At 34.8% G+C, this 17,622-nt stretch overlaps 1 protein-coding gene across 12 annotated transcripts in view; it reads left to right on the forward strand.

The window, feature by feature from the left end:
* Positions 1-17,622, forward strand: part of YAP1 (Yes1 associated transcriptional regulator) — a 117,401-nt gene that overhangs the window by 72,654 nt on the left and 27,125 nt on the right. For 2 of the 12 annotated variants that reach the window (XM_079101968.1, XM_079101975.1), the window contains exons 4-5: positions 645-764; positions 17,161-17,354. In XM_079101968.1, coding sequence (XP_078958094.1) covers positions 645-764; positions 17,161-17,354 — 314 coding nt within the window. The remainder of the gene's footprint in view (positions 1-644; positions 765-17,160; positions 17,355-17,622) is intronic. The other 10 variants (XM_079101973.1, XM_079101977.1, XM_079101972.1 and 7 more) reach the window with 5 other exon arrangements.

Below are 17,622 nucleotides of genomic sequence, written 5' to 3' on the forward strand. Positions count from 1 at the left end.
GACTTCACCAAACTTAAACTTCCAACCACCAATCCCCACCTCTTAGCAATTTCTGGCTTTTTAAAAAATACGCTTTTTGTGTACTATAGTTTTCTGTATTATAGTTTTCTTGGTGAGAGCTAGTCAAATAAATAATGGAAATAAATGGAGCTTGGCAGTTCTAGCTAGAAGTGTGCTCTATATTAAATAAAATGTTTACTGTACTTTAGATATTCTAAAAACACCCGGGTGTATTTCTTGTTAAAGAACCTTGAAGTCCCTAGGGAGGTACTGTCATAAAACTGACTGGACTGGAAACTAAGCCCCTGAACTGTAGCACTTCTATGACTTGGGTTAACAATAATAATAATTTGGGTTTTGTCTTCATAAAGGATTTTTTTTTCCCTCTCATCTGTGTCTTTGGGGATGTCAATATTATTATTTGATGGTTTCTTTTTAGTGGAGAAGAATTAGGTATTTAGGTTTACCTTTCTTCTCTGAACACAGGCTTTTAATCTGCTTTAATGAATTGTCTTATGTCAAGATGTGTTTTCTTTTTAAATTAGTACTCCCACTTTTTTTTTTTTTTTTTTTTTTTTTTTAGGTGCTCCAAATTGAAACCAACCCTCATTTTTTTTTTTTTTTTTTTTTTTTCTGTGTTATAGGTCCTCTTCCTGATGGATGGGAACAAGCCATGACTCAGGATGGAGAAATTTACTATATAAACCATAAGAACAAGACCACCTCTTGGCTAGACCCAAGGCTTGACCCTCGTTTTGGTAAAGGTTCATCTCAAAACCTTTTTAGATATTTTTGATTACTTTTTTAATGTGTAAATTTAGGAAACACATTTAAAACTGCATTGCTTCATAGTATTAAAAATGACTGCCCACTGAACTTTTTCCATATTGTTTTTTTACCTTTCAGTTTCAATTTGAGAAGTTTAGGTTTAAACTGCTTTTTAGTCTGGATTGGATGAGAGAATGTTCTAGAGCTTACTGATCAGAATTACTATTCCTTTCATGTTTTGAGGAAACACATCCACCTTGTTGATAATGGTCTCTCTAGCTGTAGTAATAATCAGACCATCACATAACATCAAAAATCTGGAATACCAGCTTTTCGTCAGTGACCTGGTATCTGCTTATGTTTAACTTCTGTAAGTGGTGAGCACCATCCGGTGCCTGGGTGTTATACTGTTTCCCATTCTAAGTGTTCATGTTTGGGGGAGACCTGTAGCCCTAGAAATGGCCTAATGAAAGCATTTACCCCTCTTTTGCCCTTTTTTCTTTTACTTCCCTTTATTTTTTATATAGGAAGCAAAAGGCACACCATGTTTCCTCCAAATTACATAGATAAATCACCACTGCCCAAAGGAACTCTTCCCTTCCAGTTGTGCACATTGTGATAAAAGTATAAAAATTGTTCAGTGCCTTTTTTAATCCACATTTTACCACTGTTTTTAGTTTCTTCAGTTGGGTTTCTGAAATATTTTTCCAAAGCCATGGAAAATGAGTCTAAAAAGAAGCAGATAATTGTGGTTTTGAAGCTCTCATCATGGACTGGATGCAGCTAAATGAAAACAATGTGCAGATCACTGAGTAGGTCAGACTGAAGGGATGCGGAACCTTTGAAGCTTTACAGGGGTTGACCTAACAACAACTGTGGGGCCCTTATGGGAAAGAGGAATTAACTCTGTGAATGCCATCAAAACACAACCCTAGGAGAAAGAAAAAGAAAAGTACTGGGAGTCGGTTGGATAAAATAACTTCCGTCAGGAACGTTATGAACAAGTTTTCCCGTCTCTTATATATGCCTCAAAAACAAAAAACAAACCAAAAAAAAAAAAAACTGCCAACAACAAACAGTATTCAGTTTTCCTGAGACTGCCTGCTTTGTTGGCTTTCTAGACTAACTGAAACCCCTGTTCAAAGTAGAGTCAAAGGTGGGGTCAGGGCAGAGACTCATTTGACAGATATCCGGTTTGTCTTAAATGCCAGACTTTTGAGCTTTAAGACTTGTATTGGTGTTAAAATAACGGGGCATGTTAATAATTTGCAACTTCAGATTTTATTTAATATTTGAATAAGCCTGTAGTTGAAGTAGGAAATCAAGTAAGTTAGAAAATCTAATAAATTTGTATAGACTGGAATGATAATGGACATGTTTCCTTAATCGTATTTAATGAATTCAACTTGTTCACATTTTGGAAAATGTAAAGAATGGTGTTAAAACACCCCCCAAATCATTAAATTATGAAAGATGATGATTAACTCATACTCACCTCAGAGATCAGGAACTCAAGCTTTTTTAAAAACAATGTTTTCACTTAAAACAACTAAGTAAAATAACTTTGCTGTGAGATTAAGTAGATTCATTAATTGTACCCATCACTTAGTCTTTTGTTTTAAGCACGGGAAGGTATTTTTTACAAAATACTTCTTCCTACCTCCAACATGTATATATATACACACACACAAGAATACAATTAGATATGCCAAAAAAAAGTTTCATGAAATTCTGTTACTGCATTTAGTTTTCCTTTTTGGGCCCACTGTGTATGTGTATTCCAGACAGGCTTGACAACATGCCAACGCTTTTTATTTTGTGGCCCAATGTTTAATCTGTTCCAGACCTTTTCAGTCAGAGAGCTCAAGTGTAACTGAAGGGGGGCAGGAAAGAAAAAAAAAAAGTGTGGGTTTCTGTGATCTAGAGTGACAGCAAATAGAGACAAGCTGTTAGCTCCTGGATTTGAAGTTTTCCTTGAAATCTGAAGTTCTATATAAAGGATTATGTTTTATCTCTGCCAAAGAAATATAAACTAGCCTCTTATTTCTGACCTTTGAGCCATGAAAATACAAGCAAATGGTATAGTCATTGCTTTCATGGTGGGGGAGTTTACTTTCCTATATTTTCCAAATCTGTATTAAAGTATTGGCCAGTTCTTAGCTAAGTCAAGTAGACATGTCTTTGGGCATCTTAGAATGAAAAATACACACTATGCAAGCTTAATTTTCTTACCTCCTTCAAATGTCAACTCTTTTCTAATTCTATTCTTTATCAGATTCTTTAATTTAGAATTTTAAAATAATTTGCCCCTTCTTCACATCCCTTATGAAGTTACTAAGTTATTAATATAATCTAGATAATTAAATACTAATTCGTTGTGGATTGGTTCTTTTTGTCTGAATTTTTGTTCTTTTAACATTTACTACCTATATCTTTATATTGTTTAGATTATTTATTATAATTTATAACATAATGATATCAAATAGTAATATGGATGCACTGATATTTGTTGAACTTTTTAAAAAGAAGGCTTTTATGTTTGTAGTTTAAGGAATCACATTAAGAATGTTTTTACTCTATAAAAAGAATATGGGTCCTGAGTATTATTCAGACCATTAAATTACTTCATGAAAGTATGTTAGGTATACTTTTTGTTGCTAGAAATTTTGTGCCAGTAAACATGAAGAGTCTCAAGTTTAAATATTACCTTGTACATTATATAACTACTGTTTTATATAACATAGTCATACGAATACTTTCCAGTGCAAGCCTTAATGAAAGCACACTGAAATTAGTTTCTGTTCATCAGAATGAAAAAAGGACCCACTCCAAATACTTAACAATTCAGTGAAATGATCTAGTGTAATCTTATTGTCCTTTGTATGTAAAAAGATCTATTAAAATGATGTTAAGGATCTGTATTCTTAGAAATAAGTACTATGGTACCACTGAGATAAAAGTGGTACAAATTATTGAAGCCAGAGATTTGGGGAGAAAGGCATACTTTTGAGTTTTAAAGGAAGAAATGAACAATTAAACAGTGGCAAAAGCAGAATAACCTTTAATTCCTAACTACAGTTCTATGCAGAGAAATTGGGTACACAGAAATGTTAAGTAATAAAAATTCAGATGTTGATTTTGGTCCTTTGTTTCCAGGTTTTCCAAAATTTACTGTATGTGTGTGTAATATTTCTTGAAGTAAGAAAAAACTTGCCTAGCATGCATGAGGTCTTGGATTTGATCCCCTTCACTGAAGGGGGGGAAAAAAAAAGAAAAAAAAGAAAAATTAGAAACAGTTAAAATATTAAGTAAATTACACACATATATGTATAATTTACTAAAATTAGTCCCTAAAGCCAAAAACTGTTTATTAGCACATCTTTCATTTCAAAGGTAAGTATTTTGTATATGCCATGTGCTGTGGTACACACCTGTGATCCCAATCACTCAGGAGGTTGAGGTAGGAGCCTCCTCAGTAGATTTAAACAAAGTCCTATCTGAAAATAAAATAGGAGTAGAACTGGGGATGTAGCTCAGTGGTAGTACCCTTGCTTAGCATTTGTGAGGTCCTGGGTTCAATTCCCAGTACTGCAATCAGTCATTCAGTCAGTAAATATATTTTGCAGTAATAATTAAATATGTGTTTAAATTGTAATTCTTGAGACATTCATTAACCTTTTTCCTTTTTAAGACTGAATATTTCTGGTAGCTGTTATAAGTAATATGTTTCTTTCAATGAGAATTTACCATTTAATGGTCAACTAAATACCTAAGAATCTGCCCAATTTAGTGATAAGGGGGAAAAAAAAAAAAAACCACTAAAAAGCCTTAGAAACGAAAACTAAATTAATTAATGACTAAATTAATTAAATAAATTAATGACATCACAGTTACGATGTTGACATCAAATATTGAAGGGCAATTCTCATGATATCCATACATTAAAAACAAGGGTTTTCTGTTGTTGTTTTGGTTTTCTTACCAACTCTATTAAATTTTTCCTGGTAATCCTAGACAATCAATCAGCATTTGGTGTACTACGCTAACTACTTAGGACAGAAAAATATGTTTCATTGTGTTTTTGTTAAAAGAACTGTTGCTAGCTAAAAATTAAGTTTCACAAAATTTGGCCTGAAAAGAAATGTTTGATTCTTTCATCAGCATTTCTCAGTGGAAGGAATGTTGTCAGTCTGGGCACTGCAGGATACTTAGCATCCCTAGACCACTAAATGTCATAGAGCCACCCAGTTGTTGCGATTCTCCACACAACTGACACGTAATAAAATACATATTATTAAAAATTTTATTTAAAAATAATGATGGAAGAGGTAGGGAATATTTCCCCAAATCTGAGCTTCTCTGAGATCTATGGAAATGGTAATCTATCCAAGGTTATATAGCAATAGAACTGAAATCTAAACATTTTTGTCTCTAGCCCTGCCAAAACAAGGCCTCAAAAAAAGTAGTTGAAAAACTTGGAATTGTTTCTCTCCATGGAAATCTTAAGTAAAAGGCAAAAGATTTATAACATCTGAAGAGAAACCAGAGTACCTATATTTCTGTTGACACTAGGAATTCATAAGATCTTTAGATTGCTTACAGATACCTTTCAGACACATCTAATATACCAGTCTTAATACGTGGGACTTTCACAGAGAGAAAACACTGTGGGTAGTGTGCTTGTATCCTATATTGTGACCCATCTTGAGGAAATTACCCAAAGGTAATGGATTTCTTAGAAGAGAATAGTAAGATCTCTGATTGGTTCAGACTTTGAAGCTATCTAGTTGAATTGTCTAGGCAATTCATTCCTCACCTCTGTGATATTCTTAAGCGATTGTCTTTCATTCTCAACTTGACCTTTTCCTTGACAGACTTACTGCATTTTACAGCAGTTCATTCTATTTAATGAAAATTCTAGTGATTAGAATGTTTGTGTCCCTTCATTACTCAGAAACTACTTCCCTTTGTGGCTATAGCCCTAGTCTTCTGTTTTCTCTTCTGTGGTTTTCCCAGTTTTTCATGTGTTAGGAGTTTCTCTGTTAACAATTTAGTCACTTCCTTTTTTTTTTTTTTTAAGTTCTTCGTAGATAGAACAATTCAGTCACTTCCTTTTATTGCCTTTCATTTTAGTGTTGCCCCTTTAAATGTGAGTCTATGAGGTTTTATATGTACATTATCCAACATGAAGAATGGTTATGGCATTGCTCTGACCTGGTATTTCCTGTGACCTCTAACAGACTGTTTTTCAAATCTCCAGTAAAGGCTAGAATCCTGTATTGCATAAAATAGTTGTATAATGTACTAGATTGAATTAAATTGCAATGTAGAAAAAAATTACCTCCTTAATTGGGAATCCAAGTTGTTTTGATATCATAAAATAACGCTACATGGCTTCTCTTGACTTAATTTGACTTATGTAAACTGTGACTGGATTAAACTAGATGCTCTTAAAAATATTTCCACTCTTCAATTAATTGAATATAGGATGCTACATTTTGAGTTCTTCAGTAACTCCTTTGGACCCTTGCTTAAGGTTACTTCTCAATAGACTTTGAATGCTTTGAGGTTTCAGAGGTAATTTTTGAACTACTGTATCATTTAAGTTTAGCAAACTTAGTTGAGAAATTCTCAACATTCAATCTAAACATAAGCCATATCACATGATGAGTATGCCCAGGCAACCAAATCTGGTGGGGGATAGGAAGTGATGGGTGGAATAGTGAAACTGTGAATACACTCTCAAACTCGTGCAGTTATTAGCAGGTGCAGCTTTACTACCTTAAAGATGGTGCATTGTTGGTGTGCTGTTTTTAAAATTTAGAATACCTGTACTGTAGCAGTGATGGAAAATCTGGTGTGAGTGAATTTGGGTATAAGTTCCAGGCTATGTACTTACTGAAGCCTGATTTAAAACATATTCTTAGAGACAGATATTAACTGTTGCCCTCTTTTTTCTTTTTAGTACCAGGGATTGAACCACTGAGCCACATCCCCAGCCTATTTATTTTATCTCTTATTTTGGAACAGTCTTGCTAAGTTACAGGGCCTCTCTAAGTTTCTGAGGCTGGCTTTGAACTCATCCTCCCAAGCTGCTGGGGTTGCAGGTGTGTCCCACTGTGCCCAGCTTTTGCCCTCTTTCTGACTTAAAAAACAAAAGTTTGCTGACATGAGTATTTTAGTACATAAGATTATTGAATATCTCAATTAGTTTAGTACTTGAGCTTGATATTTTTTGTTTTGTTTTACTATTTGGCAAATTCAGTAGAATAGTGTCAGTAGTTGAGAATTTCTTTTGGCAGTGTTAGAGATCGTACTTAGGTCCTTGGGTATGCCTCCTCTATCACGAGCTATATCCCAGCCTTAATATGTAGTTTCTACTTGATGGATAGTTCAGTGATCCAAATAGTTGATTACAGTGGAGGAAATGCTGTTTTTTTGAAGTTATTCATACAGGATTTTTAAAAATTAAAAGTTTAAAATCATAGTCACTATGATAATTTAAATTAAAGCCTATGTGTGTTATTAAAGCCCATTACATCAAACACATTGACACGAACTCTACTTTATTTCTGAAAGTGTTTCAACTTATATTTGTATTAACTCTGCTTTAAACACAGATGACTTATAAAATATGATTGTGTTGCTTACCACTTTTTGTACTAACCCAGAGATTCTGATAAAAGAAATTATAAAGATCCTATAATCTCAGCTACTTGAAAGGCTTGCAGGAGGATTGCAAATTAAAGGCCAGCCTAAGCAATGTAGAGAAGATACCCTGTCTCAAAAAGGGATGGAGATTTAATTCATGGGTAGAGTACATGCCTAGCATGCCCAGGACCCACAGTTCAATCCCCAATACTATATAAATAAATGGAGGTGGGGGGGGGGGGATTGATTATAGCATTTCTAAGGGAAAAGTCAAATCTCTTATGAAATAAATTAGAATGCTTTAGAACGAGAGTTGGTTCAGAATTTTTATTTTGTTTTATACTCATTTTATCCTTCTATACTGGTTGCTGAGGTCATTTCAGAATTCATTCTGAACTTGCTTCAACTTAGAGATTCTCCTGTGCATTACAAACAGCATCCTGCTAATAAGGGATAAGAATTGTTTCAGGATTTTTGTATTCATTCAGCAAAATTTGAGTGCCAGTTATATGCCAGACCCTATGCGAGCCATTGGGAAGAGGTACAAGCTACTCAAGAAGTAAATAAATCATTGTAATATGTTCTGTGCAAATGAAAGACAATAAACATGGTGTGGTAAAAGGAAATAGGTAGCACTTCTAAGTGGTTAAGGAAGGCATTTTTGAAGGAATCTTGAGAAGACAAACTCTAAGGTATGCATCTCTTATAAATTTCTCCAGTGAAAGAAATTCATGGTAAATATATGAAATTAGAAATAAAGCTGTAATTAATGGGCTGATTTACTCCTCAATCTAATATGAATTTCTTGGTAGCAGATATATTTTAAAATGTGATTTCCCTTCTCTTTAGAGCAGTAGTCGTATGATCTGAACTTGTGTTCCAAACCAGACTTTAAGCTTTATTTTCTTAGTGGGAGAAATGTGTTGTGCTCTGGAGGCAGAGAGCTGAAAGCCCAGTTAGAATACTTTTCTCTGCCTCACATCATTGAGCAGCCCCTATGTTCTGCCTCAAAAATGCTTAATGAGGTGATAAGGAGAAACTATTCTATTTATTTTTTTAGCTTCATCCACAATTGTTTTGTTTTTTAAAAAGAACTACTATAATCAATTTTTATGCCAATATTTTGATAGAATGTTGAAGAAGGAAGAAATTGAATTGCCTTAAATATTGATATTTGTTATATTGAGCAGTTAAAGATGTGAGTACTTGGACTGATATAGTGGCACACACTCAGGAGGCTGAGGCAGGAGGACCACAAGTTTGAAAGTCAACCTCAGCAATTTAGCAAGGCCCTAAGCCCTGTCTCAAAATAAAAACTAAAAAGGACTAGGGATGTGGCTCAGTGGTTAAGTGCCCCTGGGTTCAATCCCTCGTACCAAAAAAAAAAAAGTACTTTAATCCAGAGTTTTGGGGGGCTTGATAAGGGAGAGAAGTACAAAGAGGGAGAGATTAGTTTGTCTTTGAAAAGACTTAGGGGGGGAAAAAAGACCTAGGGAAGGTCTCTAGTTACTACATACTGGGCATTAGGAATATGCAAATCAAAAATCCAAAGGAAATACCCAGTTTACTACTATTAGGGTGCCTACCCACAACCCTGGACCAAAGTGGTGGGGGCAGGTGGGGCAGGATGGAGAAGACAACAATAGTAAGTGTTGAACAGAATGTGGAGAAATTAGAACCCTTATATATTGCTGGTGGGATTTAGAAATGATGCAGTCACTTTGGAGAATAGTTTGGCAGTTTCTCAAAAGTTAACTATAGTATTACCATATGAGAAGGCAGTTAAGTTCCTAGGTATATATGCAGAATTGAAAACATATGTCCACACCCAAAAAAACCTTGTACTTGAATGTTTATAGCATTATTATAATAGTATTATTCATAATAGCCAAAAATGAAAATCCAATGTCCGTCAGGTGATGAACTAACCAAATATGGCACCTCCAAATATAGAATATGGGGCAATAAAAAAGGGTGTAGTACTAATACATAATATAATATGGATGAATCTTGAAAACATGGTTAAGGGAAAGGAGCCAGTCACAAAAGGCTACATGCTGTTTGATTTCACTTGTGTGAAGTGTCCAGAATAGGCAAATCCATAGAAACAGAACGGGGATGGATGAGTCATTGCCAAATACTAGGGGGAGGAGCACTGTGGAGTGATCTAATGGACGGATACAAGGTTTGATTTTGAAATGATGGAAATGTTTTGAAATTAGTGGGTAATGATTGTACAGTTCTATGGATACAGGAAAACTATTGAATTGTACATGTTAAATGGGTGACTTTTACTTGTGAATTATCTTAGTAAAAATGATTCCTAGATGTGGTAATATCATTTAGGTACATAACTTATTGGGAATAATTCTTTGGGAAAGAAATATTGGGAAACATTTTTTGGATGTTGATAATAAAAAGATTCATTTTGCTCCTTTTGTGAGAGAGCTTTTTATGGTGAATCATATAGTAATTTTTGTATGTGTTCACTTGCTAGGTCTCTCTCCCTCCCTCTCCCTTTTCCAGCTTCAATTAACCTGGGCAATTTTCCTCTGCCATGCCCTTCCACCATGTTTCTTCCTTGGAGCCTGCCTACCATAGACTGAACCATGAACCAAAATTAAAATCTTTATTGCCCTAAAAATAATAATTTTTACTGAAAACCTGGCATTATAAAATGCTAGATTAGCAGATAAATTGTGCTAATTTATTGCAAATTTTTGTAGATAATTCAGTCCTATAGGTCATGTAGTAAACACAGCCACCAGTGGGTGTTTTGTGTTTTGTTTTTACTGTTTGAAGACCAACAGATGGCATATTTAGTTTGTATTTTTAGAAAGGCATTCATTTCTTTTAATAAGATTAGAGACAATAAAGAAGTGCTTTTATTCTTTTATTGTGGAAGAGTTAGTTTATATTAATTTTAAATTTGTGCTTAATATTATACGAATTTGTGTTATTCCAAAGTTTTATAAGACTGAGTAACAAATCCGTTATACTCTTCCATAGTTTTAAGATTTTAAGGTTACAGATTATGTAAATCTTAAGGTTATATGAAGTTTGAAAATTCACATGATTAGAATGAAACTCCAGGGCGGTGTGGGGAAAGACCAATGGTGATGACCCCTTTTTCTTTTTCAGAAATTTCAGTAAAACTGTCAGGACTGATTTGTTAAGTAAAACTTGAAGCAAGTTACTACTTCATGATCCAAGTAATACAGACTTCTGAATTTTAAAATGTCATAATTTTTAAAATTCAGGACATTTTTGTGGAGTTTATTGTCTTTACCTTTTAGAAATTTTATAAAAACTAGGAACATTGGGATTTCAATAGTTTATCATGGGGGAAGAAGTTGGTAATGCTGTTCTTTTCTAGCTGCCCTGCCCCCTTTCCCTGGAAACAAAGCATGTTTTGTTTCTTTCCTGCTTGTGAGGTCCCTGCTGCACTCCATGGGGTGCACTACTCTGTGCTTTGTTGAAATGCTTAAGATAATCAGAAGGTGTAGAACAAGATGGTTCTGGAGAGGAATAAATCCCATCTTCAGTAGATAAACAAGGTTGTTTGAATTGGTCATTTAAATGAGCTCTTTATATGGAAATCTTGTAGTGCTGCTTGTATCCATAGGTAACAACATTTAGATAAACACAACCAAAAGTGCTCAGCGTAGTTACCAGACTCTGCTGGATATTATGTGCAAGACTATTTAGTTTGGGAACGTATTCTTCCTTCATCTTTCGATATCCTGTTACCCCATTCTGTGGTTTTGAATGATCAGATAAGCCCAGATTTGAAAAAGACCTTACCAACCAGTTCAGTTTGCCATTAGCAGTTACCATTATCATTAATGATTACTGTTTATGATACCAAATGCTGGTAAACTGGTGAGAAGCAAAGGATATTTGCCTCTTTGTTTCCATGCAATTTTGTTATTATCCAAATTTTTTTCACCAAGTGTATATTGCTTATTAAATGTTACATTAATTAAATCTAGTATAGAAAGCTCAAAAGCTTTTCCTAATTTTTTTAATAAAAGAAATATTTAATAGCCTTAGAGTCCGGTGGGGGTTTGTTCATTTATTTTTGCTTTCTTTTACCTTTTTCTGCTTTTATTTTTTTTCTTTTTTTCATTTTTTATTAGTACCTTGCATAATTATACTAACAGTGGGATTTGTTGTTAAATTTTGGTATATGCGTAAACTATAACAGTATAATTTGATCAATTTTAGTCCCCAGTACCTCCCCTTTACCTCCTCTCCACCCTCTCCCTGGTCTTTATCATCTTCTCTACTGGTTTTTCTTCTATTTTCATAAGGACACCCACTTTTTTTTTTTTTTTTTCCTTTTTTCCTCTCTAGTTTCCACATATGAGAGAAAAATACAATCCTAGACTGAGTTTTGTTCATTTCACTCAGCATGATGTACTCTAGTTCCGTCCACTTACCACCAAATGACAAAATTTCATTTTTCTTTATGGCTGAATAAAACTTCATCCGTTCATCTATTGATGAACACATAAGCTGGTTCCATAATTTGGCTATTGTAAATTGTGCTGCGATAAACATGGTTATGCATGTATTACTATAGTATGATGACTTTAATTCTTTACAATAAATACCAAGGAGTGGTATAGCTGGGTTATATGGTAGTTCCACTCGTAGTCTTTTTTTTTCTTTTTTTAAGGTACTGGGGATTTAACCCAGAGGCGCTTTACCACTGAGCTATATCCCAGCCCTTTAATTTTTTATTTTGAGACAGGGTCTTGCTAAGTTGTTTAGGGCCTCATGAAGTTGCCAAGACTGGCCTGGAATTTGGAATTCTCCTGCCTCAGCCTCCCCAGTTGCTGGGATTATAGGTATGTGCCATCACACCCAGTCATTTCTAGTCTTTTGAGGAACCTTCATACTGATTTTCATAGTGGTTGTATAGAAGCTATTTTGAAATCAGTTATAATTCTAGCACGTCTGAACTTAATAATAGTCTATTCTCTAGCCTTTTTTTTTTTAAATTACTTGAAACTGAAAACATTTTCCCCCAGTAGTCATTTGCTCTAGGCCTCAGCTTATGGCATGTTCGCTGTACAGAATGGCTTTCAAATCAGTTCTCTAATTCATATTTAAGTCATGCCATTGAACCTGACATAACACAATGTGTAAAATGTATCTCTATGTATAAATATGTTTAGTGTTTTCTTGGAATGTCAGGAACATGTTTCACCAAAAAGATGGAAGGATCCCCCGCCCCCAGTTCAATCTCTACCACTCTTTTCCCATTTAGATTTTGTAGGAAAGATAAACATGCATGTCTCTGTGAGTCATAGATGTACTTAGAAACAGTGAATGTCATGATGAAATGATTTGAGGGGGTTGGTGTCTTGAGGAGGAGGGAGAAATGGGATAATTATCAGTAGGAGAGGTAGTAGAGAAGTTTAGAAAGAACTGTTCTGGAGAGAGGAGGAGACTAACATTTATGGAGCATCTACTCTTCCCAGTCTGCAAAATAATACTTAAGTTCATGGTAACTCCAGAAGGAGACTTCAGTATCCCCAGGTACAGTTCAGGAAACTGAGGACTAAATGAATTACTGAATTGATATGCCCAACTCTGATTCAGGTTTGTTTGACTCTATAGGCTGTTTTTTAAAATATTATATTTAAATTATATTTATGTTGGTGATGGACAAAAGAAATTAAGGTTGTTGATGCCCAGCAAATTTAACTCTCAAAAATGGTTAGCTTATTTCTTGTCTGTTCCCCTATAAATACTAAACTATAAGCCATAATTATGAAATTTTTAACCATTTATCTTTTATTAAACATTTCATAAGTCAGCATTGTTTATTTTTGTCATAAAAGAAATTTAAAAGACTTTGAATAAGTTTGAGCAGTACATTGTATTTCAATATCCCTTCTCTGTTCTTCCAGACAAAATATTAAAACAAGATAACCAAAAAGACATAACTGGGGTTATAACTTTTTAAAGAGTATCTCTGTACATCAGAAAACAAAACTACACAAATCAGTGAAGTCCTGGAGCCTTCCAGCTTTGAGGACCTTTCAGTTCCTGAGGTTATCAGGGAATAAAAGTGTTCAGAATAAGGAAGGAGCTTCAAATATAGGCTCCATGGTAAAAGCCAGACATACGGTTGGCCTGGCCCAATTATAATACAGACACTTAGAAGGACTGACCATATGTCAAGTCAGAAAGAAGTCACAAACTTTCTGGAGTCCATATACAGAGCATGTTTATCTACAGTGCATTAAATTAGAACCCCATAATTGAAAGGTTCACTACAAAATTATGGCTTGCTCTAACTTGCAATTAAAACATTAAGGTTGTACTGATGGGCATATATGCTTTATATAACATAAACTAAAGGCAATACTGTGGTTCTAGATTAACAGTTAAAAAAAATTGAAAAATAACAAATTATGGAAATAACCTGCAATAAAGATTGTTGGGGGTTCTAGTATAAGTATTTTTTCAACAATAAAAAGTCCAGATATAAAATATATCCAGATATAAAGTAACAAAATATGGAAACTTACAGATTATTGGGGCAAAAATATACTTTTGTATGAGTAGTATTGGGACTAATGAATAATCCCATGGAAAAAGTAAAATCGTTTTATGCTTTATACCAGGGTAAATTCCAATTACCAAATAAAGCAGAACTATACAGGGGTTTTGGTTGTTTGGTACTGGGGTTGAACCCAGGGGCACTTAGCCACTGAACCACATTTCCAGCCCTGCTTCCCCCGCCTCCCCCTTTTTTTTTTTCCTTCCTTGAGCCTGAGTCTCTTTGAGTTTTTCAGGGCTTCACTAAGTTGCTGAGGCTGACCTTGAAATCCTCCTGTCTCAGACTTCAGAGCTGCTGGGATTAAAAAATGGGTGAATTCCTGTCACCTGCAAGGAATGCAACCCAAATTTCAGAAAAGATTGATAAATTTGGCTATTTAAAAAATAGCCAAATTTAAGCTCATGGGGAAAAAGGTAAAAAGTAAGACATAACCAAAACGATATCAGACTAAATGCCATTTGTCGTTTTTTCATACTAGCAAAAATCCAAGAATTTGGCAAGAGTTTGGTGAGAGGAGGCCCTCTCATCATACATAACTCATGATGAAACAACAAAGTCCTTATTGGAATGGGGCAGATTAGGCATTATCTAACAAAATTACTTATGCTTTTAACAACTAAGATCTGTGAGCTTGTTGTGTAACATTCTTCAGTAATAGTGAAAGCCTAAAAGGAAATGAATTGAATAAAATAGGAATCAACTATTTCAAAGAAAATGGGGGAAAGGCTCCTGCTTTCTATTGCTTTGGAGTCATGTCAAGGTTATATTAAATAGGGGGAAAAACAAAATGGAGGAAAGAGTTCATAGCATGCTACCATGTATTTGAGAAAAAAGAAATCTGTATTTACTCATGTTTTAAAAAATAGAATAAAACAAAAATGGATTTTAAAAAGTTTCCTGTTACCTGTTGGAGAATAGGAGAGGAAGATGAGGAAATCAGGTTTCCAAAATTCAAGGGCAAAGTCTCCCAAGTAAACCCTTATATTGAATTGTTGGCCTAATCATATAGAGAGGAATTCTTTCAGGAGCCTTTAAACCACAGAGATGTTACTGTATATACCTAATAATATATAAAATTTGCAAATAAATCTGATACTTCTTAGTAATCACTTGTTCATAGATTTTAATAATACTATTTAGATGATTACCTACATATGGAAGTATAATATTAATGTTAGAAACAACTTTTCAGCACAAGATAGTTGTTTTGTGATCACATAGCTAGATGTGGTGGGTGGTACACACCTGTAATCCTAGCAACTTGGGAAACAGGCAGACGGGTCTCAAATTCAAGGCCTGCCTCAATGTAAAAAATAAAAAGCTGGGGATGTGGCTTTGTGGCAGAGCACTCCTGTGTTGGATCCCCAGTATGTCTAGGGGCAAATAAATTCCAAGTAAAACAATGAGTCCTAAATTTGAATTAGAAATAAAATTTTCTGAAGGAAGCAACCACCTCAAAGCAGTGACAGAGAATCAACAAAATAATAATAGGTACCCTGATTCCCCAAATTAATGTTAAATAACATTTTCTACTAAAAGAATCAAGGGCTTCTTGGAAAAAGTCAACTAAAATCTGGGGCAAGGAAAAGATAAAAGATGAACCTGGAAAAAGCAAACAGGGAAGATAATCAAGTCCACTATAACCATAGTAAAAGGACCCACTTTAAATGACTTCTGCTGACCAAAATGGTGCTCTTTGAACATTGCTCAAAATAACTCTGTTGGGTTAAAACATATCATAAAAATATTTAAAATATGTGATTTCATAACTTTTAAAATAAAATAATGCTTATTTGTGGAACCAGCTCATCCTAAAAAAATGTATATATTATCTGGGCATGCCTGTAATTACATCAGCTTGGGAGGCTGAGGCAAGAAGATCACAAGTTCAAGACCAGCCTCAGCAGTTTGGCAAGGCCTTCAGCAGTTTAATGATACCCAGTCTCAAAAAGGGCGGGGGATATGATATGACTTAGTGGTTAAGTACCCCTGGGTTCAATTGGCAGGGGAAAAAAAGCTGAAAAACTTAGCAAGACCCTATCTTAAAATAAAAAGGGCTGGGATGCAGCTCAGTATTAGAGTGCTCCTGGGTTAAATCCCAAGAACCAACTCCCCCCCCCACCAAAAAAAAAAAAAATCATGCCTTGAAGGAATAATTTTTTTAACTTAAAAATTTTACCTTAATTTCTGCCTTAGTGAATAAATGCTCAATTTAGAAATAGTTCGTTTTTTTAAGCACTGAGGATTTGTAAATGAATGGGATCTTTTCCCCACTAACAATATCCTTATACAAATCTAAACAAAAAAATTAGACTACAGTGAAAAAATGTCAGTAGACAAAATGGGAAAATTCTGAGACAATGTCCAGAGGGAAAAAGATTTCTTTCTTTTTTACACCCAGCCCTAGAAGATTTGTTTTTGGAAGGGTGGGGGATGGAAACTGGGAATAAACTCAGGGGTTCTTTACCACTAATCTACATCCCAGGTTACTCACCCAAGTTGCTGCAGCTGGCCCTGAATTTAGGATTCTCCTGCCTCAGCCTCCTGAATCACTGGAATTACAGGCATGCACCACCAAACCCAGCCTCAAGAAGATTTTTTTAATGTTGGACTCTGGGAAACACTCCTGGATTTGAGCAAGAGGAGGTAGTGGTCACCAAGTAGCCACAGTTCTACTTAGAGGACACATGAAAGTCATCACAAGGAGTCTGATCTGTGCCTGGGAGGCCAGTAATTTAAAAGAACTGCCAGTGTACATTATTTGGGAATTTTTAGCAAGGGTTATGAGAGTATGGTCTGTGATCTTGCTTGCTTTTAATGTCATTATATCAAAAGTTATAAAAAGTCCAATTCTTTTAGTCACTAAGTGTGCCACCTTCAGAGCTGACAGATATTAATGTGCTTCTTGACTATTCTTTAGTTCTTACTTTGTGGTGCTACCTCATATGTCTTTTCTCCTGTTACAGCCTTGCATCATGTAACTACAATGAGTGACAAGTTATATAACCATTATACTGTTGACGTGTTTTTAGGTTATTTCTAGTCATACTACAAAAAAACAATTTAAAAAAATAAAATGTTTAGTATTCACAATTGCTTTTGAATAACTAAGTCATCCTCTTTGTTAACTAAGTTTTTAGGACAGATCTTTTGTTTTATTTCAGCCATGAACCAGAGAATCAGTCAAAGTGCTCCAGTGAAACAGCCACCACCTTTGGCTCCCCAGAGCCCACAGGGAGGTGTTATGGGTAGTGGCAACTCCAACCAGCAGCAACAGATGAGGCTGCAACAATTGCAGATGGAGAAAGAGAGACTGCGATTGAAACAGCAAGAACTGCTTCGGCAGGTGAGGCCACAGGTTAGAAACCAGCCTTTCAATTTGGGGAGTGTGTTTTCCTACATGAAGTTGGGCTAATTTCATTTTATCATTTATTAATAACTGGGAAATGTTGTTTCAGTAAAATCAGTAACAGAATTATTCTGTCCAGTTCTGTTCTTATTTTCTTTCCTGAGTGGCCTTTGATCCTATGGGATGTAACTCATAATCCTGTATCATAAAGAGCTATTTTGGTCATGGTTATTGATTACAGTTGAGCAAAAATGGAAGAAAATGAGGATCTTTCCTC

Source organism: Sciurus vulgaris, assembly GCF_902686455.1.
Source record: "Sciurus vulgaris genome assembly, chromosome: 11".
NCBI classification, from domain to species: domain Eukaryota; kingdom Metazoa; phylum Chordata; class Mammalia; order Rodentia; family Sciuridae; genus Sciurus; species Sciurus vulgaris.